Source organism: Sus scrofa, chromosome X (assembly GCF_054392235.1).
Source record: "Sus scrofa isolate SSC_HxYL_T2T_F1_AM1 chromosome X, Sscrofa_HxYL_maternal_Yorkshire_Landrace_v2.0, whole genome shotgun sequence".
NCBI classification, from domain to species: domain Eukaryota; kingdom Metazoa; phylum Chordata; class Mammalia; order Artiodactyla; family Suidae; genus Sus; species Sus scrofa.
Window position 1 is genome coordinate 125419781 of NC_139401.1, and position 27087 is coordinate 125446867.

The window sequence follows — 27087 nt, forward strand, 5'->3', positions numbered from 1 at the left end:
GAATTTTATGGGTAGAAGGGTAGAAAGGTGGTTGAATGAGGTTTTACAGTGATTTAGTTAACATAATAGTAATGTCATTCTCCATACCTAGACTTATGCTCTTATTTGTTACTATTTCCTTTCATAAATCTCCATCACTTGTATGGTATAGAAAACAGTTATTAGTATTATGAAGTTGAATCAATCCCAGGTTCAAATAATCAAGCTTCTGGCAAAATGTGAATAGATCTTCTGTTCAAATTTGGTAGAGAAAACGAAGACTCAGAAATTTGAGTCTGTTACCTTTAAAGCGATTTTGGGATTCAGGCTTCATAATGCCTTAGTATTTAATCTATTGACTTAAAATTGAGGGAAATAATTCATTTAAAGTGATTTCCCTCCAGTGATCAGTTGTTCTTTAGTTGTAGCTCTTCATCTTGTATTTAACCTGAAAATCCGCTGATATATATACATATAATAGTGCCTGAAACGTAGCCCTGAAACATGAAGTTATTACTTCATGCACACGTGTTTGCATACACACACACACTTTTTATTACAAAAATTTTCAAACCTATAGAGAAATACAGTAATGCCATGAATGCCTACCTACCAATCACCTGGATTTAACAATTAACATTTCTCCATAGAATAAATTACTGATTACATAACATGTCTATTTACTTCAGCTCTCCCTCCCCAAGTGACTATTTGCCTATATTACCACAGTTTCAATGTTACATCTAATAGATGCAATAGTAATCGCCTAATCTCATCGAGTGGCCAACTTATATTCAGATTTCTCCTGTTGTACCAAAACTAAGCCACTATTTATTAATCATGAATGAGGCTGTTGTCAGAAGATCAGAGATCTGAGAACTTGGTACTGTCACTCAGTTGATAAAAGCCGCAGTCGATTGGTAGCAGAACAGAACCTAACCCAGCAAAATGCATAGTAATTATTTTTCATTTGGAAACACTCCCCGCCTCACTCATGTCTGGAGAAACTGGGTACCAACTGAAATCAACTCAAGACCCCAACTTGGTCATCTTGGGGCTCTGATTCTACCAGAAACTCGGTGGCTCTAGTACAGAGGGCTAAAAACATTGAGAGAGGCCTTGAGATATTCTTGCAGGTAGATAGTTATTCCAATACCATTTATTGAGTAGTCCACCCTTTCCTCAGTAGCTTAAAACAACACCACAGAACTATGAAAAGAATGAAAAAGTATCTGACAATTTTTTTAATTTCTTATTTTTATTTTTATATTATTTTTATTATCTTAAGGAGGGGAAGGTTTTTTCAAAGCAAGACATGAAACATTTGACTACATAAATATTTGAAAGAGCTTTATGGCAAAAGACAAAATTGAACAGTAAATGACAGGCTTGGGGAAAGTGTTTGCAAGAGAGAATTAAAAATAAGAGTCCCCTGTTACGCTGATAGTGCCTACAAATCAGTAAGAAAAACATTAAAAAGTGGGCAAAGGATATGAACAGACAATTTAAAGATGAAGAAATAGAAACGGCTCACCAGATGGAAAGATGATTAAAAGAAATGAAAATTGAAACGAAAATGAGGTACCTTGTAACTCACCTTCTGCTCAGCATAAATTGCAAAGGCTGATAATATTTCACACTGGTGAACATATGGGGGAAAAGGACTCTTCACCCACTGTCAGTGAGCTTGCGAACTGGTACAGCCTTTGCGAGGGCAATTTGGCATATATTTTTATTGTTATTCCACACTTCTCTTCTCCTCACTAGCACATAAGCTACTTGTGCAGACTGCTTCTGCTACAGACTCACTTCCTATTTTTGTGTCTGTTTTCTTCCTAGGTGGTGATACTTGTTCTCGTCTTCTCAGCCTGGCAGCCTGCCCTTGACTCCTGAGTTCTGTGAGCCCTTCAAAACTGCAAGTCATTCTCAAAAGAAATTTGGGTTTACCTAGTGTGCACCTTTGAGAGTTTGGGAACAGTATGCAAATTCAAGTTACCCTCATGTTTTCTCGCTATCTGGTTTCTCTGCCTATCGTTCCCTCTGCGCATGTGTAGTCATACAAAACAATTTTTGGCCTTGTTATTTGTCCTGTGAATGTTGGCATTTGCTTCTTATACAGTAGAAATTAGCGTTGTATATTTGTCAGTGATATAAAACTTTCAATAACTGTAAGTCTATATAAGTTGGGTAAGAATATCATCCAAGCAAAGAAAAGAACCAAGAAGGTAGATGATAGAAATGCAAGAGAAGAGGAGAGGACAAGAAAGGTGGTGTCTCTAGCAAACAGAATGAGGGGTCCTGAAATGCTTCCTAATGGGGAAACCAAGACCTCTGCGGGGCATTTATTTTGGTATTAATGAGTCAGTCAAGAAAAATAAGAAAGCTATTAGGGTCAGTGTGCCAAGGGGCACACTAGAATCATTAAGAAAAATCATACATAACTCCAAATGCCAAAATAGAGAAAATGAAAAGAGATTTGTGTTTGTGGCTTCTAAAACAGAGAAGGCTGAATGGGCCTCTTTGCCTCATCTGCCAGCGAGCCTAGCAAAAAATGCAAATTTAAATTTTGATCGGGATGGAAAATTGTAACATTCATCGTGAGTAACGCGTGGTTGGACAGGTTTAAGAAACACCAGGGTGTGTATGAAAAGAAGTGGCTGGCAGAGGAAGCCGACCGTGAAGCTGCCGCGGACTGTCCTGGATACCCGAAGAAACTGATGGAGAAAAATCGCTATTTGCCTGAAGAGGTCTTCAGTGCTGATGAAACAGTCCTGTTCTAGAAGCGCATGGCTACTTGCACATTTATTGCGAAGGATGAGAAAAAGACCTGAGGCTTCGAGCCTGGAAAAGATAAGCTCAAAGTTCTGCTTTGTTCCAGTGCTTCTGGTGACTTTCTGATTAAACCGCTGTTGCTTCACAGATTCCACATTTCTTGCCCTCTTAAAAGAAATTGCCAGAAACACTTTTCTGTGTACATGAAGGGAAACCATAAAATATGGATCACTGAGAAATTCCTGTTGGACTGGCTTTTGAAGTGTTTTGTTCCTGAGGTTAAACAGTATTTAAACCCAAAACATCTTGAATTCGAGGTGTAACTGATTCTGGACACGGCTCCCACTGACAAAAGCATGATCCTTGTATTAAAGGCAGCTGTATTCCCCCCAGTACATCTCCACTCTTTCCACCCTTGCACCTGGGAGTGTATTTGATTGACTACCTGGCAAATCTTACGAGAGAGACACCAGAAATTACCGTGGAAATAGCTTGGTAAAATTTCTCCATTTGTAACACTTTGATACTAGTAGGAGAATCAGTGAGAGAGAGAAAATGATCAACCCTTAACGGAGACTGGCAGCAACTTTGGAATGAAGTTGTAAGTGATTCTGAAGCTTTCCTTCCAGTGCCTGAAGAAATTGAAATTTTGGTAGCATCTGCAGAACATACGGGTGGTGACGGATTCGAAGACAGTGAATTAAGTGACGTTGCTGAACTGTTAGATTCTCACCCTCAGAAGATGGTTGAGAAATATTTCAGAGATGGGATCCCATCAAAAGTTGATGAAAGATGTCAGCGTAGATTACCTTCTAGAACTCAAAGAATGTGGAAGCACCCACTCCGCAAATCAAATTGTCATGGTGATTCACAGGAAAGAGATCCTTCGCTGGAATATTTATTGACCTACAGGCAAGGCTCAAATGATTACTCACAACCTTATAAAGCAGTAATAAGAAACCTCCAAACAAAGGCCAGTAAGTGTTTTCTCTGCTTGCCTCAACAGGGAGAAGAGGCTGTACTACCGGGCTGTGTCACTCAAGCCCTTGCCCAAAAAAGCAGGCACAAGGGCCTCACACTGATGCTTGAACCTGGGGATTCAGACTCTGGCAGCTCTGATGATGAGTGATGATCCGTGTGCCGAAGAATGAGAGTGAAGCAGGACACTGAGTTTACTCAGATCCAGACAAAACCCTGTCACTGCTGTGATGATCAGCATTTTCACTGATGCATGATGTTTCTCACTTTGAGATCAGAGAGAAATAGAAATTAATTGCCCTGTCATCACTATGACTAATGTAAAATTAGTAAAATGCCACCCGAAGTCACTTGACGTAGTGTTTTATTTCAATGAACTAACCAATTGCCTGAGCTTTCATAATTATTCCCTGCCCTGCCCCAGTTTCCCCCTAAACTCTTCAATTCCTCCAACACACATTCCCCTGGAATGAGGGTTTCAGGAACTTGACTCTAGGACCTAAGGAGGGGGCTACTCTACTTGATCGTAAAATTTGATTTTTGTACTCTTAATCCTGAAGTTTATATTTTATTCTGTTTAAGCTTAAGTTGCTCTCTCAACAGAAAGGATCTAAATCTTCTCCTTTTAATTAGCCTGGTGCAATTTAATTTGTTTTCCAGCAACAGTATAAGGTCCTGAAAGGCATGGTTGGTCCCGGAAGGCAGTGCCTTTATAATGGGTTCCTGGATTTACTTTGGTACCTAATCAAGGAGGAGAAGCTGCTAGAGTTCATTTCCATCCATCTTTTCTGTTGTCATATCTGGTCTTTCTGGTGATTTGAATGGTTGAATATTTTCCAGGAAAGGAATATGGAAACTTTGTCTTCCCTAAAGATGGTAGAAACCCAATAATTTTCCCCCCAGCATGGTGGTCTGGAATGATAGGGTACCTGTATCTGAGTTTGAAGTGATCAGAGTAAAGGAAAAAAATACAAAAGTTAAGAGGGCTTGTGTGCGTAGTTACAGTGGAGATTGCGTTCTTGAGCATATGTTCAAAAGAGGCACATCAGAGTTGAAAACCCATTACAGGTGATAGGGATCTAGTGACTTCACCACGGTGCCAGGGGAGCTTACATTCCTCTCTAAGCCACAGCAGTTTTCAACACTGACTGCCCATCAAAATCATTATGGGGAGCTTCAGAAAATACAGGTTACTGGGACCTGCCCTGGACATGTTGAATTAGGGATGAGGCCTGTTGGGTCGGTCGCTGTTTCTTTTGAAAGCTCCTCAAGTGATTTTTTTTTTTTTAAATACAGCCTTGGCTGCAAACCCCTGCTCTATGTCTCAACATAATTATGGTAGACAATGTAATCCTAATGGTTGTGGGCCTAAGGGCTAGGAGATGTTAATTCCAGGTTTCCGCTCTGCCACTCGCACAATGGATGGAATTATTCAAATCACCCTACTTTTTATCTGTCAAATGAGAGAAGAGGCCCACTTGGTGTCGGATATCCTTCTATCTCTGGCATCGTTACCTTGAGAAAAAGGTGCATCAACCTCATTGGTTGATTTTGAGAGTTCTAAGCCTTTTCACAGAGACCAAAGTAAGTAGTAGTATTACTGTATTGCATTCTTACTATTTTCAAAATTGTTGTTGCGGTTCAAGCTCTACCATGTTTTAATCCCTCTCGGAAAAGAGAGTTAGGCATTGATGCCATAGAAAAGAGGGAAACTGGAGTTCCCGTCATGGCTCGATGGTTAATGAATCCGACTAGGAACCATGAGGTTGCAGGTTCCATCCCTGGCCTCGCTCAATGGATTAAGGATCCGGCATTGCCATGAGCTCCGATTAGACTCCTAGCCTAGGAACCTCCATATGCCATGGGTGTAGCCCTAGAAAAGGCAAAAAGACAAAACAAAAGAAAGAAAGAAAAAAGGGAAAACAATATATCAAGTCCCTGAAAGGAAAGATAGAGAGTACTTCCTGTGAGGTTTTTGTGTGTTTTCTTTCAATGTGATATTGCTCTTTTTCTTCTGAGTTATAGAGTCTGCATTAGGTATAGAATGCATAGATATTGAGTAAAGCACTTTAACATTTGTATCTATTTTTTCATAAACCAAAGCAGAGAACTCTGTGTTACTGTTTCAAGGTTCCATGCATAATTGGTGTACTCTTAATCATACCTCAAGGTAAATATTTTTAAGTTAATGATGGTTTTACCAGCATAATCAGTACTTCTGTATGCCTTTAAAGAATGTGGTTTCCTGATAATTTTACCATTTATTGAGGTTATTGTTTTGGTAACTTCTTCTGTCTTAATTTGACCAGGATTAGGGAAATCACATTTTAAATTTAATAGCATCAACCAGGAACTGTTAATATAAAGTAATACAATGGGAAACTGACTATTGTATGATTTTGGTTGTGGTAGGAATGCCTAGACTTTGGCCTGATATATGGAAACCTTTGTTTAGGGCCTAGGCCATTCGAAATAAAATATTGGGATAAATCTAATTCTTATTTAAGGCAATATTCAGTTACAATAATCTAAGATGTATCCTTGATGAGAGTAAAAGAACATTTTAATATGGTCGAGTTTAACAAGTCACCGAACCTAGAGGAGGATGTGAAAGTTGGTGTAAGCTAAGTAGCAGAAATGGAAGTTAATAACCATAGTACCATGTACAAAGGTTTTTCTTTTTCCTTTTTAAAGTTAAGAATAGTCTGCAAAATTGAAAAACTGAAATTTCTTTTAGTATATTTTATACACAATTTGAGTGGAAAGAATCTCTGTGGTCAAATGGTTCAGGTAAACTCTTGTATCACTATTATGAAGTGCAGAGAAATTTCCTCCTTTATAGACGTATTTAACACTGAGCAAAAGGAAAAAAGGGTAGAAAGGACAGCCCAGGTTGCTGAAATTTGTAGAAAATATTAGAAAACTGGCATTACATTTAAAAAGAGCTTTTGTTTGCTTAAAATCTTTTAGGATCAAAATGCAGAGATGGCTTTTTAAACTACACATTTGGATTACATAGCTGCTGGCTCCTGAATGCTAATAAAGGGCTTCTACAGCGCGTATGGTCTAAAACCCTGCCTGGACCATGTCTGTGTTGTGAAAGACATTTCTCACTGAACTTTACATAGTTTTAGTACCTTTCAGTGGCTTTTCATGTCAGTTGTTATGGTTGTTTTTCTATGAATTCAGAAATAAACATGGCGTGCTATGAACAGAGTGTATATCTTCTCGGGAACCATACAGTCAAATAGAAAATGGGTGAAAGGATAGTAGTGCAATTCATTAGCATGAATAACCAATATTGAAAAACTAAACATGAATCTGTTGTGCTGGAGACATTGCATTTCATCTTTCTTGCATCACTCCTTAAAGCCAAGGACATAATTAACACATCACTGCAAACACGTAGAGTCTGCTCTTGATGAACTGGCAATGGTACGATGAGTGCCCTAATGACAAGAACATGGGGCTTTGAGTGAGGGCTTTGCTACTGGCTTCTTGTTTGCCCTGGGCTGGAAACTCCCTCTCTTTGGGTGAGTGGTACTTAGCCCTGGCAGTATAACCCTTGGTCTCCTGGGATGTGAGAAGCCAGCATGAGGCCTAGGCTTTGGAATCGGGCAGACCTGCCCTGCCTGGTTTCAATCCTCCCCCTGCCAATTACCAGCTATATAATCGTGGCCATGTTTGTTTTTAACCATTTCGAACTTGGGTTTCTCATCTGTAAAACAGGGCTGAAGATACTTGCATTATGGGATTGCTATGAGATTGTATGAAATGTTTAGTACAGTGCCTGGCACATAGTAAAGTGCTCAGTAAATTGTTGCTATTGTTATTATTATAACATGAACAAGCATGCTAGAAGTAGAATATGACAGTTTGCTCCCGTCTTTGCAGAATTTTAATATTTTGATATTTTATCTCATTTCCCTCAAGATAAGTTATGCACGATGGTTTCAAGAAGAGAGAAAGAATAAAAAATGATGTTAAATGTTTTTCTTTGTTTGCTTATGAGTGATACCAAAAACAGTAATTCCTTCACCCATGTTACTTGACCTGTACTTCCTTGACCTGGAGTGATTTTATATTTATAATGTGGTTATCATTGCATGATATTTATCTATGTAGCCACGAGAGGTAAGGACTTTTTCACACAGATGTAGTCCTATTCTTTAGAAAACGATCCATCCACTTGGTTCCACTCTTAAGATAATTAAGTTGCTCTGTGCTAAGGGGAGCCAAAGATAAAGCTATATAGGACCTACTTTGCTTAAACCATAAAGTTATTAGCTCAGCTTCTTTTGAGAGAAATTGGATGTGTCAGTAATCTTCCTAGGTGAGGACAAGACTATTTCTCATAACTAGCTTCTGAACTTCTCAAATTTCATGTATGCTGCGACGGCATTCAAGAAGTTTGAAATAGTGGTATTCAGAAGGCTGAGTATTCATCATAACTCTAGCGCTGTATCTGCTGAGCAAGAGAAGTGCACCACCTTAATTTCACTGTAGTGGCCTCATAATTCACATCCTAGTCCTTTAAGTGTTTTAACTTGCAGTCTCTGGTGTTCTGGTATATATCTGGTAGTCTTTGGCATTCAGTATCTTGCCGCTTGACTAACTTTCCTTGTGCACAGTTCTGATTCTGGCACGTCCTTGTTCAAAAATCATCAGTGGCTGTCCCTTGTGTATATATTCCACTACTTAACCTTTAAATCCAGGCCCAACCCCAGCATACCTTGACCAGTTTTACCTGCCAGTGTTCTCTTTTATGCAATATATGTGACAGTGCCTGTCTTTCTTAGCACTAAAGATCTTCAGCCCATAGCTCAATCTTGATCTCTTAAGCTTGTCACTTAGTCTCTGATGGCTAAGATCAGAAATCACCTGGAGCCAGAGTGTCTGAGATGAGCCTAGCAAGCTGTCGTCACCTTCCTGTTCTCCATCATTGCAAAGATCTGGAGTTGGCTCTTGATTAATTGGCAGTGGTATGAGTTCCATAATGACAAGAACATGAGACTTAGAGTGAGGGCTTTGCTACTGGCTTCTTGTCTGCCCTGGGCAGAGAACTCTCTCTCTTTGGGTGAGCGATGCTTAGTCTTGGCAGGATAACTCCAGTCTGTAGGGGTGAGTTTCTTGAATTTTCATTTTAAGCTTCCAACCTACTAAATGAGGGCATCCTCACTGAACCTTATCCCCCTGGGCTGGGGCCTTGAATGCTACCCACTTAATTTGGGGTCTGAATACAAATCTCCTATATAATTGATTGGAGAGCTAAACTCCATTCTTAGGTTCTTGCCAGTTTCATGTCCTGAATATCATCACATACGTAAGTATCTTTATTTACTATTGGGCTTCAAGTTGCTCTATCCATTCTTTTGCATGTGAATGCTCGCCTGGAATGTACTTAAGTTTACCATGCTCTAGATTTGGCATCTAGAGCTGCGCCTGACAAACTAAGACTCTTGGGCCAAACTGACTTCCGTATTATCTATGGCTGCACTACAGTTGTAGAATTGAGTAGTTGCAACAGAGACTGTATGGCCTGACAAACTTTAAATATTTACTACCTGATCCTTTACAGAAAACTTCTGCTGACCTCCCCCCCCCATCTAAAGCCAAGTTGTTTTCCTGGCTATGTCATTTCTTAATTCTTTGATAATTCCTCATTCCCATGCTGTTAATCAATACATACCCGGAATTCCAGTTCATTGAGACTATGAAGTAGGTTCCAACCCACCGAAGCTACTTACTTTCAATTGAATTTTCTTGCTTCCTCTTTGTCATATTCCTAAAAAGTCCTTTCCCTGTGTTCTACTTTTAGTGAAAGAGATGCCATAGTCATAAAGACTATTAGAGTAGTCTTATGATATGTCTTTTAATGTCACATTAGGTCCTAATATGAAAGTCTTTTAACATTTCCAGTATTTTTCAACATGACCTTCCAATAGCTCTAAGATTAGGCCTTTGAATTCTTTAGTGTCTCTGTCATCAGGTTGTCTGAGCTCTATATTTTCTGACATATCCAATTGCCATCTCTTCTAAATGTTACAATATCTATGTCTTTTACTCTCTGGCTTGCAGCATGTCCATTGCCAGTGTTTTCTAATCGCCTCAATATTGGGGGTAATTAAAAGTCTAGGTCTTCTTATATCTCCCCAAATCAATCAATCAAGTCCCCAGTCTTGTTTTTCAGAGTCCAAAGTTATAACTTCCAATTTGTCTATGTCCCAATCCTCCAGTGTATCCTAGATACAGGTCTTCTGGAGTCCCTGTATTTCATTGTGTCCAAGTCTAGCTCTTCTAATATCTTACAGCACATAGATAGTTCAGTTCCTACAACTTACAGTGTCTCCTAAATCCTCATTTACAATGTTTTGTCATTAGAAGTTCCTGTGATGCCCAAGTCTTTCAATATCTCTAAGAACTTGGTCTTCTAACATTCAACATCCCCAATGTCTCAATAGCTATGTCTCTTAATATCCTGATCTTTTAATTTTCAGGGCTGTCAACATCCTTGACTTCCAGAAACAAGAAAATTACATCTTCTAAAAACTCTTTTTAACATGAAAATATCAATATCCAGGTTTTCCAGTGTCTCCCAATATACAGGGCTTCTGATTTTAAGGTTTCTAAATGTTTCGATCGTCTCTTGTTCATATCTTCCAATATTTAGGGCTTTTAAGGTAAAGGACTTGCAGTGTCTCTAGTGTTCAGGACCTCCAGCACCCAAGCCTTTCAATATCCATTAATTTTGACACCCAGGGCCCCCAAAGTCTCCAGTGTGTAGAATATCAAATGTCCTCAAAATCTAGGGCTTCCACTGTCTCCAACATCCTGTGCTTCCAATGTCTCCAATATCCAGGGTTTCTGATGGCGCCAGTGTCAAGGTCTTCCAGTGACTCCAGGTCTTCCAGCAATTCCAAGTCTTCCAACAACATCAAGGTCTTCCAGCTAACCCAGTCTTCCAGAAATCTATGTCTTCCGGACAATCCATGTCTTCCAGGAAATCCAGTCTTCCAGCAATTATATGTCTTCCACAAAATCCATAGCTTCCAGGAAAATCCACGTCTTCCAGAAAATCCATGTCTTCCAACAATTTCAAGGTCTTCCAGCCAATCCACGTCTTCCAGAAAAATCTATGTCTTCCGCCAAATCTAAGTCTTCCAGCTAATTTACGTCTTCCAGAAAAATCCAAGTCTTCCAGCCAATCTCTGTCTTCCAGAAAGAAATCCAGGTCTTCCACTCAGTCCATGTCTTCCGGAGAAATCTGTGTCTTCCAGAAAAATCCAGGTCTTCCAACCAACCCACGTCTTCCATCAAATCCAGTCTTCCAGTGCATTTATGTCTTCCAGACAAAAATCTATGTCTTCCACTGAATCCAGGTCTTCCGGTAAATCTACGTCTTCCAGAAAATTCATGTCTTCCACTAAATTCAGGTCTTCCAGCAAATTTATGTCTTCCTAGAGATTGTCTTCCAGAAAAATTCATGTCTTCCAGCAAATCTGTGTCTTCCAAATAATCCAGGTCTTCCGGACAATTCGGGTCTTCCTGAAAATCCATGTCTTCCAGAAAAGCCATGTCTTCCAGGAAATCCATGTCTTCCAATGACCTCCAAGTCTTCCAGAAAATCCATGTCTTCCATCAAATTCACGTCTTCCATCAAACCCACGTCTTCCAGAAAATCCACGTCTTCCATCAAATCCATGTCTTCCAGAAAATCCACGTCTTCCAAGAAATACGTCTTCCATCAAATTCATGTCTTCCAGCCTACCCATGTCTTCCAGAAGATCCAAGTCTTCCAACAAAGTCACGTCTTCCAAAAAATCCATGTCTTCCAACAAAGGTGCATCTTCCAGAAAATCCATGTCTTCCAACAAACCTGTGTCTTCCAGAAAATCCATGTCTTCCCACAAAACCATGTCTTCCAGAAAATCCACGTCTTCCAAGAAGGGTGCGTCTTCCGGAAAATCCACGTCTTCCAACAAAGGGTGCGTCTTCCGGAAAATCCACGTCTTCCAACAAAGGGTGCGTCTTCCGGAAAATCCACGTCTTCCAACAAAGGGTGCGTCTTCCGGAAAATCCACGTCTTCCAACAAAGGGTGCGTCTTCCGGAAAATCCACGTCTTCCAACAAAGGGTGCGTCTTCCGGAAAATCCACGTCTTCCAACAAGGTGCGTCTTCCAACAAAGGGTGCGTCTTCCAGAAAATCCATGTCTTCCAACAGTGCCATGTCTTCCAGAAAATCCATGTCTTCCTACACCTCCAGGTCTTCCAGCATCTCCAGGGCTTCCAGCATCTGCTCGTCTTCCAGCATCTCCTCGTCTTCCAGCATCTCCTCGTCTTCCAGCATCTCCACGTCTTCCAGCATCTTCATGTCTTCCAACAACAACTCAGTCTTCCAAAAGTAGGCTCAATATCCACGTCTTCCAATGTCTCCAGTGTACTGGTCTTCTAACATTCAGGTCTTCTGGTGTCTACGATATCCAGGTATTTTAAAATGTTCCGTAATCCAGGTCTTCTGACCTTTCCCCAGGTCCAGACTTTTCCAAATTAGTCTTCCCAAGGCTGAGCCTTTCCATGTTCAGATTATTCCATAGACAAGTCTTCCAGTTCAAATATTCCTGCTTCTAGTAGAATTAGCTTCAAAAATTTTTGAATAGGGCATCCCTTCTTTATAGACTAGATCTTATGGATCAACTGTACTGAAGCTTAATAGTGTTTTTTGCTACTAGGAAATGTATATTCACTCTTTACAACTTTAAAAAATAGTGTTCATAATACAGCTTCTGTGGAATAAATGCACAGATGGTATTACTGTGATGAATTTTGCTAATTTACTAATGCTCATATTTTTATACAGTCAACTCTGTTTAGGTACAAGTGAAATTTTTATTTTAATGATAAAAACTCCTATTTAGAGACTATTATTTTAGACAAAGCTAACATAGAGTGTATTTGTCCAGTGTTTATAACATCATTTTTTGTTGTTTGGTCTTATGAGACAATAATAATAACAACAACAACGATAACATTAACATAGCATTTGCTACGTCCAGGCACTGCTCTAAGGTCCTTACATGCGTCAACTTATCCTTACATGCATCAGCTTATTTAATCTTCACAAGAACCCATTGAGGTAGGTACTATCATCCCTGTTTTACAGATGAGGAAACTGGCACACACAGAGGTGAAATAACTTGTCCAAAGTACACAACCAATAAAATTCAGCACTAGGATATGAACCCAACTAGCTTGTTTCCAGAGTCCATGACCCAGCCATAATATCTGCTGTTGAAAATCAAGATGAGAATTACAGGATCTGAAGTTTGATTGCTCCTGTTTTATGTATAAACTATTATAATATCTTATATATAAATCATATATATATATATATCCTGTGACTTATCAGAACCTATTTGTGCTCGCAGATCTCATTCCTCATCTATCTACTATCATTTCCTTGCTTGTGTATATGAAACTAGGCACAAACACTTCCTGATATAATTCTCAGTTTAGGCAGAAATAATATAAGGGAGCACTGAATGCAAGTACCCTTTGCTTTAGAATCATATTCATGGCTCCTTGCTTTGAGTACAGATGCTTAGAATTTAAATCTCCCACCTACTTTAATCCCTTATCACTGACCATTATCCAGTTTGTACCTTAGTATCTAGACTACCTGCAGTTAGTTTGTTTCTGACCTCAGGATCCACCTGCTTCTTTAAATATCACTGGCCTGCTGGATTCCTGACCACTGCCTTGTGTCTGCGTAACTCCCAGTATCCTGACCTAGAGAACTACTTTGATTCTCCAAGTCTCAGCTTCTACCAGGTGCTTCCGGAAACATTGCTACCTGTGCCTCTGGCTGACATGACAAGCATAAATGCTACATAATGAAATTATGCTTAGGCAAGGGATCTCTAAAGATCTAGAATCAACTATACTGTAAAACAAATTTAACAATAATAATAATTGTAATACCTTCCCAATGTCTAATGATTTAGTTTCTGAAGTGCTATCATTCATTCATTCACTCAACAGATATTTATTGAGCATCAGCGGTGTGCCAGCCATATATTAATGGAGCTTAAAATCACTTGGGAGGAAACAGACAATGTACAGATAACTGAACAGTTATTTATTAGTTGTTGTAAGGCCATGAAGGAAAAGTAAGTTACGGATGTTCTTGAGTCTGCAAAGTTAAGGAAAGCATTCCTGAGTGAGTAACACTGATAGTGACTGAAGGATCTATTTTCTCAATTGATTATCAAAATAGCCTTGTGACTAAGATAAGACATATGTTTTAATATCAGTTTCACGTAATTAGGTTAAACAAGTACTAAAAGCTTGGGCATGGGGTCCACATATTTTGACTTTTTTTTTTCTACTACTTCATGCTGCCTTAAAATATATAGTAAGTAAGGTTTTGGCAATATATGTCAAGGGGTATGAAAATGTTGGTACTCTTTGATTTGGTATTTTCACTTCAATGAATCTATTCAAGGAAATTATCTAAAATAGGGATAATTCTGCACAAAGATATTCCTCACACAGTTATTGGGTATAGCAAAAAACAGAAAAACCTAAGTATCTAAATTTAAGGGGATGATTAAGTAAATGTGCTATTTCCATGTGAAATATTAAAATATTTATGGTATGTTCATATTATATAATGTTAAGTGAGAAATCAGCATATAAGATTATATAAAGTATGATTGCAGGTATTTTAAATATATATAATCAGAGACAAATTATCAGAAATAAACCCATTGGAGATTGTGAAGTAATTTATCTCTAGGTGGGTAGGATGATGTGTGATTTTTGTTTACATCTTTATGTTCTTATTTTCTTCCAGAGTTCTTACAGTGTGAAAGTATTTTATATTCAGGAAAAATATTTAAATGATCATGCGCAAAAATTCGTTATTTTTTCATCTTTTTTATTATACATGTAATCAAGTTTTACTGTTGAAACACTTCAAAACATAAGTAAGCAAAGTGAAAAAATTAAAATCTCAAACTCAATACTCAGGTAATTGCTTTAAAGTTTTAGGTGTATGCTCTTCCATACTTTTTCATAGGTATGTTTATTTTCTTTTACAAAATGGAATCATACTACCTTTTTAACCTATTTTTTCCACTTAACAGTAAATTGTAAACTCTCTTTATGTCAGTAACCATGCATCTGTATTATAATTTTCATACATAACTTACTTCATCTCCTATCGGTGGGCATTACATTCTTTTCAGTTTGTTTTGTATTCTAAAAATTGCTGTGAGGAGCACATACATTGTACAAGTTGTGTAGAACACAAACTGTGTCATCCCATCTGGTGGCCTTGTACACGACTGTGTGCAAATATGTTCAAAAAGTACCTAGGATAAATTCTGAAAAGGAGAACTGCAGAGCCAAAGGATATGTGTATCTACAAAGCTTAGCACAGGAAAAAAAAATTGTAAGCAATCTAGATGTCCAACAATTGACAGTGGTTAAAATTATATTGCAACAATATGATGAAATACTATGCATCCATTTAAGTTTATGGCATAGAAGAACATATTTACTGAAATGGGAATATGTTCACAAGCTCTCAGTAGTGAAAAGAAATAGGTCATATGAAAGTATGTATAATATTCAAATTTTGTAGAAAGAGATCTATATAAATGTCCTCAGAGAAATGACCAGTAGAATGTACACTAAAATGTTAGTAGTGAAATTCCCAAGAGGAAAAAGAATAGATTTTTACACAGTGGCATATCATTTAGCAGTGAAATGAATGCACTACAACTAAACATAATAATAATATGGGTAGATTTCACTTCTATCATGTTAAATTAAGGTGTCAAGTCCCAGAAGACTATATAGAATAGGATATTCTTTTTATGTTATTCAAAATAAGTAAAACTGAAAGCTATATTATTTAGGTGTACATATATATGTGTGTGTGTATATATATATATATGGGATTACAACTATTTTATTAGAAAGCAAAGGAATAGCAATCAAATTCAGGATAATGGTCACCGAGGCTGAGGAAAGGGGGTTGGAACAGGAGAAGCTCATAGAAGTAGATGGAAGTTATTGTAGTATTTTAGTGCTCAGATTTGATGGGTGGGTGGGTATCCATTATATAATTAAAAATGGACAATTAACTAATGATTGTATGATTATTATGACAATTAAAAGAATAAGTTCATGGATAAAAATAAAAGAGGGCATGGATCAGTAAGACAGTGTGCATGGTTTACTCATAATCCAATTCCGTGCACTTGAATTTCATATTTTCTGAAGCAGTTATCTCTGGGTGGTGAGAATACATGTGCTTTTTACTCTCTTGTGTTTCTTCTCTGAATTTTCTGTAGGGAAAATACAATATTATTTTAACTGAAAGACAAGCCTCAAATTACATAGAGTATGATCTCAAATAGGTTAAAAAAATGTATAATGGGGACTGAAAAGAAAACTGTTGACACTTTAATGCCCCTGTGTGCTAAGAAATCTTAGTGCTTTTTTTCTGTTTCCTTAGTTTTTTTTTTTAAATCCAAATGTTATAGTATCAGCTTATTTTTTCTGTTACAAAATTAATAATGTTTCTATAAAAGTAAAAAGTACAGTGGTAACAAGTGAAAATATCCCTCTCCTATACCCACAGCCCAGAGACAACCATGGTTATGTATTTGCTTCGTCTCTTCCAAGTACTTTTTCTGCTTACGAGCTTGTGTTCTTGTGTGTTTTACAAAATGAAATTATCATATACTTGTTATCCTACAACTTTCTCAATCCTCATTCTTGGGATCAGTAGAAAGTTACTGTTGCAACAGCCAGTAGAATTCCATAGTAGAGTGTACTATATAATTTATTTGATTCTCTCCACGTGATAGACCTTTAGGTTGTTAACAAGGGTTTTTTTGTTTGTTTTGTTCTACTATTGCAGATAATGCTGTAAAAACATTCTTTTAAATCTATCTTTGCACATATAGAAGTATTTTCATAGGCTAATACTTTAGAAGTATAACTGCTAGATCAAAGGCTTTGAGCTAAATTGCCCTTCTGGCATGCTGGACACTATTATTCTTTTTAATTTTTGTTAGCATTTTGGATGAGAAATCAAATTTCCTTCAAGTTATCTTTGTCTAATCACCAGTAAAGTTAAACACTTTTTAATATATTTATTAGCTATTTGTATTTCTTCTGTTGGAGATTGCTTGTTCATATCCTTTACCTACTTTTCTCTTGAGTCATTTGTCTTTTTTCTTTTTTGATTTATAGGGAGATCTCTGGATATTAGAGTTGGTATCCTTTTGTCTGCTATATATTGCCTATTTCTGTCATTTGTCTTCTTGTGGTTTTTGGCACAAATTTTAATTATGTAAAAAGGCTAACATTTTTATTTTTATTTTTGTCTTTTTTTAGGGTCAAATCCACAGCATATGGAAGTTACCAGGCTAGGGGTCAAATCTGAGCTGTAGCTGCCAGCCTACACCACAGCCACAGCAATGCCGGACTGAGCTGCATCTGCAACCTACACCTCAGCTCACAGCAACGCTAGATCCTTAACCCACTGAGTGAGGCCGGGAATCAGACCCACATCCTCATGGATACTAGTCGGGTTCTTAACCCTCTGAGCCACAACGGGAACTCCAGGCTAACATTTAAGTCTTTCTTTTGTAGTTTCTTGGTTTTGTCTTATATTTAGATAGGCTTCTATATCCCAAGATTATAAAAATATTCCCCTATATTTTCTTCTAATGTTTTATATATTTTTATTGCTTAATGCTTTAATCCCTGTGGAATTGATATTTGTGGTATGTATGGTGGACAATGCATGTTTATTTTTGTTCAGAAGAGATAGCTAGTTTTTCTAACTTGCTTATTACATTATATGTGCACTGATTTTGAATTCTCTCTATGGCTATGCTTCTTATGTTTCTTTTCTGTTCGATTTTTGTCTGTTACTGAGCTAGTATCTAACTGCTTTCATTACTGTAGACATTATAATATGTTGCAAATCTGAGGGGGCTGCTACTCCTTCATTCTTCTTCTTTTTTAGAATTTACTTGGCTACTTTTGTACATTTTTTTTCCCAGATGAACTTTAGAATCAACTCGTCAACTTCCCGTAAAACAAAAAAATCCCTGGAAGTTCCATGGACCTTTTGAGTAACATGTCAAGAGTTGACAGCTTTACAGTATAGTGTTTTGCATTTATCTTGTATCTAGCCATCATATTTAACTCTGTTCTTAGCTCTGGGTATTTTTTTCCCTTGAATTCCTGGGTACACAATCATGTCCGTTGTAAATAATGAAACATTTGTCTTTTCTTTGCTAAGGTTTATATCTAATTTTTTCCTTTTTAGCACATTGGTAAAGATCTTATGACTTCTAGCACAATGCAATTTATTTGGATTAATAAAGAGCAGGCATCTTTCTCTTGTTTTTGACCTTAGTAGAAATAACCCATTATTGGAGTTCCCGTCATGGTTAATGAATCCAACTAGGAACCATGAGGTTGTGGGTTCGATCCCTGGCCTTGCTCAGTGGGTTAAGGATCCGGTGTTGCCGTGAGCTGTGGTGTAGGTTGCCGATGTGGTTCAGATCTCACATTGCTGTGGCTGTGGCATAGGCCGGTGGCTACAGCTCTGATTAGACCCCTAGCCTGGGAACTTCCATGTGCCGTGGGAGCGGCCCTAGAAAAGGCAAAAAGACAAATAAATAAATAAATAAATAAAATAAAGTAAAAACATTATTTCATTCTAAAATGTGATTGATTGCCATTTTTTCTGATAGATGCTCTTTTTCAAGTTATGGAAATGCCCTTCTGTTCCTGATTCCTGATGGACTTAGCATTTTATCAGGAATGGATAGAGAATGTTTTCAAAGGCATTTTTCGGCATCTGCCAAGGTGATAATATGATTATTCTCTTTAATCCATTAATGTATTAATAGATTTCCTAATGTTGATCTATTCTTGCATTCTTGAAGGAAAACTGACTTGGTAGTAATGTTTTGATTATGTTTATATTTTATTTAGAATATAAATATCTGTATTAACAAGTCTTCAGAGCAGTGCCTCCTTACCTTTTTCAAATCATGGCACACTGCAGTAAATGGACAAGATTGCGCACGGCAGAGGCAACTGGCTTCCTGGGCTCTGCCTGGCTGTCCCCCTACCCAAGGCCTTAAGTGATAAATGTCATACACTCAACACATCCACAGAATACCAATGTGCTAAATTAGAGCACCCTTGGAAACTCATTTATTGTTTTCCTTGGTGTAATGTTCTTTTCCTGATTTAATAGCACAATTGTGTTATGCTTATGAATGAACTTGAATTTTTCCTCTTATTTTACAGTGTAAGTAACTTAGACATAACTGTTTCCTTGAACAGTTGGTAACACTCCCCCATAAAATCATTTTTGTCCTGCTGCTTATTTGGGAGGGGAAAGGTAGAAATGTAGATCTTTCAGTTTCTTAGATGATTAGTCTGTCTAAGTTTTCTACCTCTCCTTGGGTCAGTTTTATCAATTTGTCTGTTAAACTCTTCCATTTTATCTAGATTTTCAAATGTATCGATTGGAAGTTGTACATAATATTTTCTAATGTGTCTTAATTTGCATATATATATATATATATGGCTATATCCCTTTTTAATTCTTTTCCTTAATAAGACTGTCCATAGACTTGTATATTTTATTTCCAGTTAACTTTTTAAAGAGTGTTTTTTAAAAATATCACTTTTTCTGCCTTTGTTAATTCCTTCTTTCTATTTTTTGGTTCTGTTTGATCTCTTTCTATATTATTTAAGTGAATGCATAGTTTATTTTTCAGTCTTTCTTATTTTCTATTTAATTCATTTAAATTGTAAATTTTCCTCTGAATACATATTTGTGACCGTATCTCATAGTTTTCACATGCAGTGTTATCATAGTCCTTCTTTTGTCACCTCATCTTTAGTTTTGTTTTTCTTTTTAATCCAAGGGTTCTTTAGAAGTGTGTGCGTGTGTATATATATATTTCAATGTGATGAGGTTTTAGTTGATGTTTTGTTTTGTTTTTCTATCCCCCTCTTACTATAATTTATACTGTCTCATGTTGGAGAATGTTTCCTGCATGAATTACACATTTTGGAGTATTTTATGTTCCATTATAATGCATTTTAATAAATATTCCATGGGCATCTAAAGAAAATGTATTTTCTTTTCATTTGAGTAATATTATGTCATATTTCTGCATATGAAATCAAACTTAATTGTTAATAACAATTGTGAAATATTACTAACAATTCAGATTTTATTTGCTTGATCTAAAACTTCAGATTAAAGTATGCAAAATCTCCCGGTGTTGTTGTATCAGTCTCCTATTTCCAACCTTTTTGCTTTATAACATGTGATGAGTTTTTTTTTTACTTCATATGAGAATGCCTCTCAATTCGTAATTAAACCTTTTACATAGATAACAATTCTATAATATTTCTTAATAGTTCTGTTATTTATGCATTTTTGGTTTTTTTCCTTCTTGCTCGATTATGTCCAAGCGCATTTCCTCCTTTTTCCTATATAGTGGGATAGGAGTTTGAATATCACTTCTAAGAGTAGTTGCACTGATATATATACATGTTTTACTTTTTATATCTTTTGTATTATTAAAAATGTATGTTAAAAATTGTTTAAAGTGAGCATATAACAATTTTGTAATAAAAAATAAAAGGTATTTGTTCATTCCTTTCTCGTCTTATTCTCCTTGCTTAGGCTCTCATCATCTAGATTTTATACCCTTCCACAAACCTTTCAGTCTCTCATTACATCCATCTGTCTTGTTTACTGCTACCAGATTATCTCCTTAAACTATCTATTTTCTTCATAAACTCAATTCTGAATTAAATCTAAACTTCTACACTTGATACCCAAGTCCTTCGTGACCGTCCCTCTGTAACAGTTCCTGTTCTCCACTTGACCATGGACCCCCTACTCTCATCAGGCCGTTTTTCTCATGCCCTATAAATCAGCATTTTTTTCCTTCCTTTACTTTTCATTTATTTCATTCTCTACTTTCTTCTTAAGTTTTCTCAGAGTCTTACCACCCACAAAGAGTCTAGATACCTATCTTAGAAAAGAAATTATTCTGTTGTGATAATTTTCCATTTGAAAGAACTGTATCTTCAGGGATGCAACATTCTGGTCACAAAAATAAGGGAGCAGACTTCATTTTTGACCAGAAAACTGTAAAGTATTTGATGTCTCTTGAAGAGGGACCTTTTGACTCTGTCCTAAAATGCTCTAACGTTGAGATTGATATCAACCCTCACCCCAAGCCAAAGGTTTCTGTAGACGTCTTCCTTAATAACAATGCTGGTTAACATCACCTCCCTTTAAACCTTTCCCCAGCTTCTGTAGTTTCGGAATACTCTCTAGCAGAGGATAGTCGGTCTCTCATTTCCTTGAGAGTTGTTTGGGGGATATCAGCGTTTAGGCCATGACCTTGAGCTCCTCTGGAAGTTTCTATCAACTGATTGAAGTCTGATACCTCAACAGCACCTTTGCTTCCATTTCAGTCGATGTGGCCTTTCTTATCCTAGAATGGAGCTAGGAATAGGGCCCAGAATCTTTAGGCACTGAAGAAACATTTTCGTATTGCCAAGAAATAATCAGTTATTTACAGTGCTCCCACCCCCCAAAGACAAGGTCTTTAGCATACTTTTATTTCCACTGCTGTTTCCTCCAGATCCCTCTGCCCCCAAAGTTCCTAGAGGGACGTACAACTGTACGTAATACTCTCCCCATGAGGTAGCGTTCTCTGGATCAACAAAGCTGAATTATTGGTGAACTGCCCCTGTTCTACACTCAAACTTTTTGGTTGTTTACACTCTCCTATTTCTATTTTATGACTTTAACTTAATGGTTTAGTTAATTTCATAAACACATTACCAGTGATTGTTGAAACAATATGTTTTCTTGGTTACCATTTTTAGCACTAAGTTGTTTCCCTTCTGGCATACATGTCTCATTTTTAGTGAATGAATTATACATTTTTTTTCAAAGTATGGTATAAAGTCTCAGTTTTTTCTTATTGCAACCAAGCTTCTCTTGGGTTTCCTGAGACCCTGTAGCTGCAAAAATTCACACAGATCCTTATACATCTAAGCTTAGTACACCAACCACTTTTTAATATGTGGTTATTATATCATTTAGAAGAACACACCAGGAGTTCCCATCGTGGCGCAGGGGAAACAAATCTGACTAGGAACCATGAGGTTGTGGGTTCGGTCCCTGGCCTCGCTCGGTGGGTTAAGGATCTGGCGTTGCTGTGAGCTGTGGTGTAGGTCACAGACGTGGCTTGGATCTGGCATTGCTGTGGCTGTGGTGTCAGCCGGCGGCTACAGCTCCGATGGACCCTTAGCCTCGGAACCTCCATATGCCGCTGGTGTGGGCCTGAAAAGACAAAAAGACAAAAAAGACACACAAAAACCACACCAAAATCAGTGCCTTCATTCTGAACCAAGCTCAACATCAAAGAAAGGTCCCATCCTCAAATCAGCAATGTGAAAAATGAGGATGAGCTCGGGTGCTCATGCAGTAACTGCCCTCAAGTTCCCAGTTGATGAGAAAGCCCCATCGACTTGATTTAATATCCGGGTGGTCCTAATACACCTGATTGCAGTTGAGGTTTGCAATCATATATGCCTTTTATACAACTTGTTTCTTGCTTTATGTCGTCCTTTTAAGCCTCATTGAGGGTATTTGGCCTTTCACAGACTCCACTGGTTTCAGGGGACCAAAATCACTTTTTTAACGTTCCAATTTTCATAGACCAGTGGTGGTGATTTTATGCAGACTCCTATGCCAAAACTCAGACACCTTTGAAAGTGTTCTTGCTTCCTTACAAGAGGGTGTTCCAGGCTGATTTTAAAGTATGCTACTATCAAAGGATCCCAGTTTCTTTTTCTATTGAAAAAGTGAGAGACCAAACTCAGGATACTAGGAGTGGACACAGTTTCATGAGACTGCTTGGGGTAGAATAGGTAACATGGTGGCTACTATCCATTTTTATGATGAATCACAAAGATTTATTTTCTCAAAAATACACCCGGAGTTCCTGCCATAGTGCTGTGGGTTAAGAATCAGATTGCAGGGGCTCCGGTTGCTGTGGAGGTGAAGGTTTGATCCCTGGCCTGGCACAGTGGGTTAAAGGGCCCAGTATTGCTATAGTTGGGCAGTGCGGGTCGCAGCTATGGCTCAGATTCAATCCCTGACCTGGGAATTTCCATGTGCTGCAAGTGTGGCCATTAAAAAAAAAATACACCCAAGTTCATTGTTTCTTGTTATCGGGTTTAATGAGGGTTCATTAATCCAATTTTTCATTTGCATCTTTATGCTACCATTTTTTCTCCCTTTCTATTGGCTTTATTTTTACCATGCTATGTGTTAACAAAACCATTCCATGAGTTCAAATTACAGCATTGGCAGCCTCACTCCCAATACGAAAGCCTCCACCTTTTTCTCTATTAGCTTATATTTCTTTAAAATGGCCAGAAATTGTATAGCTCCAGGCAAGCTCCACCAATATTCTTCAAATTCCAGTGATATACAAAGAAAAATCTCCATGTCCACCCCCCCCAAGAATTCAGAAGCATGGGACATTAGTAGCTCAAATAGAATTTCAAGCAGTTGTCTAAAAGTTATCATTAATGATTTTTATGGGAACTCGTGGTTTTTTTCTGTTGTTGCAGGCAGCTTTACTGTTGAACTCCAGATTTTTAAAGGCTTTTAGGTAAACACAGATATTTATTATCAGTATTATACTAGTTCATCTTTGCAAATAACAAGAATATGCAAATAGCAAGTAAGAATATCAGAAAATGTAGCCAACATCAAAAATTGTCAGACTTGAATTTTTATCCAGAACATTTAGGTGGACTTATTTTTGTATAATTCACAATTTTGCTTGTTTACCATAAGCACCAACACATAAAACACCAGAAAATAAAGATAGCAAATTTCCATTGCAAGTTTATGTGCAAGTCGCATTTACTTATTCTTTTTCTCACCCTCCCCCATTCACACTAATCCACATAGTGACATTCTTTATATGGTTTCTTATTAAAATAAGGACAAAACAGCTCTAAAATTTTAGTGCAAAGATCAACATGGATTAAGATGTCTCTTCAACAAGCCCAATTTTGAGTTTAGTGGTAACTTGATCACCACAAAAAAATAAAGTCACTCTCTTCCAGGTTAATTTGTTGATAGGACCTGTATTGCTTGCTTACTGCGGTATAACAAACCACTTCACAATATAGTGGCTTAAGCTGATAATCATTTATCACCATGAGTCTATGAGTTAGCTGGGCATTTCTTCTTATCTTTGCTAGACTCACTTAGGTGTCTGCTATGGGTAAGTTAGGAAGCAGCTCTATTGGTCATAGCTGGGTTCTCTCGCGTATTTGGGGATTTGTTAAAATAACCGTATTCCCATTTACATGGTCTTTCCTTCTTCATCAGACTAGCCCAGTTAGATTATGATTTGTTCCAAAAAAATCTTGGAATTAACTAAAATGATATGGTCCTAAAACAGGGAATATATTTACTTAGTGCATGCACACACACACATACACACACACACACACATAAACTTGGAAGAGTACTGGACAGGGATCCAGAAGACTCCTGACTCCAAGCCTAACTCATTGATTTGCAGCAACATTTCCTTGCCTTTGTAGGGGTTTAACTGCGCAATATCTAAGAGATCTTCCAGTTTTGACATACTGGATCTAAGATTTTTTTAATGTACCATGGTTCATTAACCTATTTTTTCTAGTAATCTTTAGAATAGTTACATTTATTCCATACTGCCCAATTGTTATCTCATTTTTTATTTTATTTTTTACATTTTTAAATTATAGTTGATTTACAATGTACCAATTTCTGCTGTACAGCAAAGTGACCAGTCATTTTATATATATATATAATCTTTTCCTCATTTTCCATCATGTTTTGTCCCAAGAGACTGGACATATTTCCCTATACTGCACAGTAGGACCTCATTGCTTATCCATTCTAAATGTAATAGTTTGCATCTACTAACCCCACACTCCCCATCCATCCCACTTCTTCCCCCTCCCCCTTGGCAGCCACAAGTTTGTTCTCTATGTCTATGAGTCTGTTTCTGTTTTGTACCTAGGTTCATTTGTGCCATATTTTCGATTCCACATGTAAGTAATATCATATGGTATTTGTCTTTCTCTTTCTGACTTATTTCACTTAGTATGATAATCTCTAATTGTATCCATGTTGCTGCAGATGGCATGATTTCATTCTTTTTTTTAATGGCTGAGTAGTGTTCTGTTGTATATATGTGCCACATCTTCTTTATTCATTTCTCTGTCAATGAACACTTAAGTTGCTTCCATGTCTTTGTCTTGGCTATTGTAAATAGTGCCACTATGAACTTTGAATGTATCTTTTCAAATTAAACCTCTTGTCTTTTCCAGATATATGTCCAGAAGTGGAATTGTTGGATCATAAGATAGTTCTAGTTTTAGTTTTTTGAGGAAACTCCACACTTTTCCATAGTGGCTGCACCAGTTTATATTCCCACTAACAGTGTAGGAGGGTTCCCCTTTCTCCACACCCTCTCCAGCATTTTTTTTCCATTTGAGAGTAATATTATTATTATTTTATTGTGGCATTTGTTATTTGTAGATCTTTTGATGACAGCAATGTCTCCTTGTTGAACTGTAATTGTTTATTACTCCAGTGGTGCCAATATTGAGGTTAATGAAACCCACAGGATGAAATGTATAGTTTGTGCAATTCACACGCTTAGACAAATTTCAATTACTGCTGCTTCCTGGGAGGCATTAATGGTTGTGCTAAAATAATAGGACTTCAGAAGTTCCCGTCATGGCTCAGTGGTTAACGAATCCGACTAGGAACCATGAGGTTGTGGGTTCGATCCCTGGCCTTGCTCAGTGGATTAATGATCCGGCATTGCCATGAGCTGTGGTGTAGGTCGCAGATGTGGCTCGGATCCCGAGTTGCTGTGGCTCTGGTGTAGGCCGGCTGCTACAGCTCTGATTAGACCCCTAGCCTGGGAACCTCCATATGCCGCGGGAGCGGCCCTAGAAAAGACCAAAAAAGACACACACAAAAAATCATAGGACTTTTTAGCCAAATAGATAATAATAGTCTGTAAGAGAACTGTACAAAGATTCCAATTGATGAGTTTGCTGTTGGATGTTTCAAGTTTACAAATGTTAGCTGATTGTGTTTTTGTCAGTGATAAAGTAAGTGCAATTTTTCAAAGTGGTAGGTATTCATTTTAGGAGGTACCCCTGAATCTCTGCTCTGCTTTTCAGCAAATAAGGGCTCCCTGGGTATTAGGAATACAGTGTATGGAGTCACAATCCTGACTTTCAGAATTATCTTTTAAAAACTGTAAGGCCAAGCTCTTCACTTATTTTTATTTATTTTTAATTGACAAAGGAATTAAGAAGCAATTTCTGGTTTTATACTTCATTGCCTCTGAGCTGGCTTTCATGTTTAATTCATGTGCTGCATACTTTCTTAATAATTTAATATTTGAAGTATAATAAAGCTAAAAAGATACATACATCCTGATATGGGAAATCAAAATTGCAATTAAACTATCCTCTGAGTCACTCATTAGGGAGAGATCTTTTTTTTTTTTTTTTTTGTCTTTTGTCTTTTGTCCTTTTAGGGCCGCACCCATGGCATATGGAGGTTCACAGGCTAGGGGGTCGAATCGGAGCTACAGCTACTGGCCTATGCCAGTGCCACAGCAATGCCAGATCCGAGCCACATCTGCGACCTACACCACACCGAGCGAGGCCAGGGCAATGCCAGCTCCTTAACCCACCGAGCGAGGCCAGGGATCGAACCTGCAACCTCATGGTTCCTAGTTGGATTTGTTTCCACTGCAGCATGACGGGAACTCCAGGAGAGATCTTTTGAAGTGTTACTGTAAAGAATAAAATTGCCTTAGGGGTTTTTCTTCAACAGGTTCAGTTTATTTGACTACAGAGGCATTGGTTTTGAATGTGTAATTGCTATTGACTGAATATCTGTGTCTCCCCCACACAAAAAAGAAATTCGTATGTTGAAACTTGATTTCCAATGTGATGGTACTTGGAGGTGGAGCCTTAAGGTATGATTAAGTCATGGGGGTGGAGCCCTCATGAATGGAATTAGTGCCCTTATAGGCCTGGAGAGCTCCCTCTTCATTCCCCTAAGTAGGAACACCTCCCAGAGAGTGCAGTCGATGAACCAGGAAGGGAGTGTTTGGTAGACACTGAATCTGCTGATGCCTTGGTCTCGGACTTCCCAAACTCCAGAATTGTGAGAAA

The 27087-nt window shown here is 37.7% G+C and overlaps 2 protein-coding genes across 4 annotated transcripts in view; both read left to right on the plus strand.

Annotated features, from left to right (window-relative positions):
* Window positions 1–7721, plus strand: part of LOC110257749 (uncharacterized) — a 643664-nt gene extending 635943 nt beyond the window's left edge. For 2 of the 3 annotated variants that reach the window (XR_014835878.1, XR_014835879.1), the window contains 2 exons: window positions 1819–3663; window positions 3758–7721. The gene's annotated coding sequence lies outside the window, so the exon portion shown is untranslated. Of the gene's footprint in view, window positions 1–1818 lie in introns of all 3 variants that reach the window. The other variant, XM_085008914.1, reaches the window with a different exon arrangement.
* A 2886-nt stretch (window positions 7722–10607) lies between these two features.
* Window positions 10608–17227, plus strand: LOC146394803 (uncharacterized). The gene is made up of 3 exons (XM_085008907.1): window positions 10608–11897; window positions 11993–12213; window positions 16996–17227. The coding sequence occupies exons 1-3, from the start codon at window positions 11285–11287 to the stop codon at window positions 17089–17091; spliced, it is 930 nt and encodes a 309-aa protein (XP_084865033.1). The 5' UTR covers window positions 10608–11284; the 3' UTR covers window positions 17092–17227.
* Window positions 17228–27087: the final 9860 nt, after the last annotated feature.